The sequence below is a fragment of the Garra rufa genome, chromosome 14 (assembly GCF_049309525.1).
Source record: "Garra rufa chromosome 14, GarRuf1.0, whole genome shotgun sequence".
In the NCBI taxonomy this organism is placed as follows: Eukaryota; Metazoa; Chordata; class Actinopteri; order Cypriniformes; family Cyprinidae; genus Garra; species Garra rufa.
In genome coordinates this window covers 9,274,472-9,278,918 of record NC_133374.1, presented here as the reverse complement: position 1 = coordinate 9,278,918, position 4,447 = coordinate 9,274,472, and the positions used below count along the sequence as shown (strand labels likewise).

General features: G+C 35.7%; 1 protein-coding gene across 1 annotated transcript; it reads right to left on the bottom strand.

The window, feature by feature from the left end:
* Positions 1–307: 307 nt before the first annotated feature.
* Positions 308–1,400, bottom strand: rhoga (ras homolog family member Ga). The gene has a single exon (XM_073817719.1). It carries the CDS (start codon positions 1,376–1,378, stop codon positions 800–802), a length of 579 nt encoding a protein of 192 aa, XP_073673820.1. The 5' UTR covers positions 1,379–1,400; the 3' UTR covers positions 308–799.
* Positions 1,401–4,447: the final 3,047 nt, after the last annotated feature.

The following is a 4,447-nucleotide window of genomic DNA, read 5'->3' as shown; positions in this document are numbered from 1 at the left end:
AAGTTTTTCGACATACCCTAACTGTCATGAACTTGAATACACAGAGTTCACGCAGAGCTAGGCAAGACGAGTGTTTGAGGTTAAAAAGTATATCAATTGTAAATGTTTTTAGAAAATAACCAATCGTTTCACTAGATAAGACCCTTCTTCCTTGGCTGGGATCATTTAGAGCCCTTGGAAGCTGCAGTTAAACTGCATTTTGGAAGTTCAAACTCGGGGGCACCATAGAACTCCATTATATGGAGAGAAATCCTGAAATGTTTTCCTTAAAAAAAAAACATAATTTCTTTATGAGTGAAATAAAAAAAAACATGAACATCTTGGATGACAAGGAGGTGAGTACATCTGTAAATTTTTGGTTCTAAAAGAGAACTACTCCTTTAAAGCACGAAATTAACATGAATGAACATCAGAACGTATTTTATTTCAACCGTGGAAAGAAGTCAGTAGACACAATTTTTTTAAGTTTAAGTCCACCGAAGGTAATCCACTCCCCTGATTTGTTTATCGGACAAAATGGTGATTTGGCCTAATGATTGTTCAGATCACCTGTCAATCAAGCTGTTTGCAAAGGGTCAATTAATTTGAGCATTACAGTGTATTTCTTTTGGTTTTTTTATTGAACCCTAACATTAATATTCTTTAAAAATGTTTGATTTCTCTTTGAAATAACACTTGGTGTGGTATTGTGTTTGTATAATGTAAAAACATACTTTTTAGGTTTGATTTTCATTTATATATATATACATTTGATACAAATAGCCCCTATACAAATACATATATTCAGGTTCTGTCCCATTTATAGTAGCACGCATTTTGGTTTCTTGCGCTCTCGTGATTTGGGGTTGAGGAAAGCGCGAACAGCTTCTGTAAACACTTCCTTCACCCCCTCCTGGTTGAGCGCTGAACACTCCATGTATTTGCTGGCCTGGATTTGTCGCGCCAGCGCTGTCCCCTGTTGCTGGGACACCAGGGACAGGTTCTTCTCCTTGAGCTTATTCAACACCTCTGAATCATCTCTCAGATCCTTTTTAGTCCCCACCAGCAGGATGGGTACATTAGGACAGTGTTCTGACACCTCAGGATACCACTTTAGCTTGACGTTCTCGTAGGATGAGGGACTGGCGATGCAGAAGCAGATGATAAAGACATTGGTCTGTGGGTATGAGAGGGTCCGTAGACGGTCATACTCCTCCTGTCCTGCGGTGTCCCATAGATTCAGACTGACGACTTTAGATTCTACAGCCAGCTGAGCGCTGTAGTTGTCAAACACAGTGGGAATGTATTCTTTGGGAAAGGCGTTGGTGGTGAAGGAAATCAGGAGGCAGGTCTTCCCAACGGCACCGTCTCCAACCACGACACATTTGATGTTTTGCATTGTTGTTCTTCCTTCAGCTTCCAATAACTGAAAGATACACAAGGACCAAATGTTATCTATGACGTGCATGCGATACACAAGATATTTAGCGCAAACATAATTCTAGATGCACTACCAAAAAGTGTTTTTAAAGAAGTCTCTTTTGCTCATCAAGGCTGCATTTGGTTGATAAAAATTAGGGGTGGGCATAGATTAATTTTTTTAATCTAGATTAATCTAGATTAAATCTTGGAATTAATCTAGATTAATCTAGATTAAAATGGCTAATTTGAATTCTGCTGAAGGCATTCAGAATATGTGTGCTACCCAAATAATGACTTAAAGTCTTTGAGAATGGATCATAAAGCTCATAAAGCTGTTCTATGATAATTTGTTGATGAAAATAAATTATGTTCAATTAGATGTACTTGTGTTTACTAACTAACTAACAATGAAATTATTTTTTCTACCTATTAGATTGTGTTTTTTTTTTTAACGTCAACACCTACCCAACCCATTACATGTTACACCGTACTTTTTTTTGACAGGTTGCCGTGAAGTTTCTGTGTCATACAGTATGATATGATGCTAGTTTTCTCAAATGAAACGGTAAAAGTGACACTCACAGCAGTTTGGGAGATTGAGTTTATCTGTTCATGTGAGATGAAAATGCCAAAAATTACCGGGAGCGTCACGTGTGTTTCAGTATGCGTGTAGTAAAAGCTCGTCTCCGCAATGCATACATACAGCTAGGCAAACGGAACATATCGGATTCATATTAAAACGGTCTTTTTGCATTTCAGTTTTCACATACACTAGTCCATATCGCGATTTGAATTAAGTGACTGACCAACATTTGATTTATGAATCCAAAAAACGACGAATTTACGTGGCATTTCGCTATAGTAGATTCGGTTTTTATGAATGGAGGACGACGCGATCCCGTCTGTGTTTTGGCGGAGGAGACTTAAACGCGCGACCATATTCTACAGTCTTCGGTATACATCCGCGTTAAACTATCAAGGTAAGTCATCATAGCTTGCGTAGTTTAGACCCAGCTCCCAACCAAAATTTGAGAATAGATTAACGGCGATATTTTTTTTATCGCGCGATAAGAGTTTCACGTTAACGCAGCACGTTAACGCCGATAACGGCCCACCACTAATAAAAATACATTAAAACAGTAATATTGTGAAATATTTAAAAAAAAATTCGCTATTTTTAACAGCTTGAAAAACCTACACTATAAAAAGTTTTCACCAGTTTCAACTTAAAAACTTAAGTTTAATTTACCAATTTTAAGTTAAATCAACTTAAGTCATTTCAACTCAATCAGCATCAGGGGTTTGGTGTTGTGGACTTTCGCTCCGCCTCCCTCACATCCCAGCACCAGTAGGAAAGTCCACAACACCAAACCCCTGACGCTGATTGGTTGGAACACTGTTTGTTTATGTGTGGAAAGTTTGGTAGTGCCGATTGTTTTTTTGGCATATCTTGGACCCTAGGCTGACCAGAGAGACGCGGTTTTTTCACAGACAATTTATGGGGCAGGCAGCGAGCGGATCATGAAGAAAGGTCAGCTGAAATTGACACTTTATGTTTTAGACTAGAAATTGCTGATACAACCTTTAAATCAACTAATTTTTTATTGTAATAAGTTAAAATGACTTGTTGTTTTAAGCTGATTTAACTTAAATTTTAAGGCAACTGCTGAACTTAAGTTTTTAAGTTGAATCTGGTGAAAACTTTTTACAGTGTAGTTCTTCGTACTCCTCCTAGACAGTTTGCGTGATTTTCACCAAAATTGGCTCAGATCATCTTTAGACCATGCTGGCAAAATGTTATGAAATTCAAGTTGATTAGTCAAACCGTTCTTGAATAATGTATTGTATTACTTGCTGGCAATAGATGAGATATTTTGCAGAAATTCTAGATACAGTACAAATAAATTTAATAATTGTTTTTTTTTAAGTCTTTTTTGCTTACCAGTGCTGCATTTGTTTGATCAAAAATACAATAAAACAGTAATATTGTGAAATATTAAAATTTTCAAATTTTCAAAAAATTCAAATTTCAAAAAAAAAAAAAAAAAAAAAATCAAATTTTCCCTATTTTTATCAGTTCGAAAAACCTACTTTTTCGAACTCCTTCTAGACGGTTTGTCTGATTTTCACCAAAATTGGCTCAGATCATATTTAGACCCTGCTGGCATGACTTGGCCATGTACAGTAATAGATGAGATATTTAGCAGAAATTCTAGATACACTCTAAAAAATCTGGAATTTTTTTGTTTTGTTTTATAAAGATGTCTCTTTTGCTTACCAAGGCTGCATTTGTTTGATCAAAAATACAGTGATACAAACAGTGATATTGCAAAATATTACCATTTTAATTTTTTTGCTATTTTTATTGATTCAAAAAAAAAATTTTTTTTCAAAATCGCCAGACAGTTTTTCTGATTTTAACCAAAATTGGCTCAGATCATCTTGAGACCATGCTGGCAAAAGGTTATGGAATTCAAGTTGATTAGTCAAACCGTTCTTGAATAATGCATGAATGAATTCGACGAAGAGCACGCAAAAATGGATATGAGGCTATATATCTCTGCAATGGTTTGGCGTTTAGAGATCAAATTTTGTGTGTGTTACAACAACCATGACCTGAGGCTACCTTTAGAGTTCCGGCACAGCACCACATAGTGGTCAGGAGGTATGATAAATGTATTTTTTTGCTTATAACTTCTGAATGTTTCTGAAAAAATCACAAAACTGGTCTTTTTAGATTTGGTGCAGCAAAAAAATGCTAATAACTTTTCATTAAATTGGCATATTTTAATGAAATGTCTCAATATATTATTATATTTTAATGTCTCAATATATTGTTTGGGTCATGCTGAGTACATACATCTTAATTTTGCCATAGTCAGCCAAACTTCCTGTCTACCATTTTGATTTATGTTGAAAACTTACTTTTTCGAACTCCTCCTAGACTGTTGGTCCGATTTTCACCAAATTCAACTCAGATCATGTTCAGACCATGCTGGCAAAACTTTATGGATTTTATGTTTGATTTATGAAATGTTTATTGTTT

Excerpts from the sequence above, each read along its gene's own strand:
- rhoga (XM_073817719.1), bottom strand. The coding sequence starts at position 1,378 with ATGCAAAACATCAAATGTGTCGTGGTTGGAGACGGTGCCGTTGGGAAG.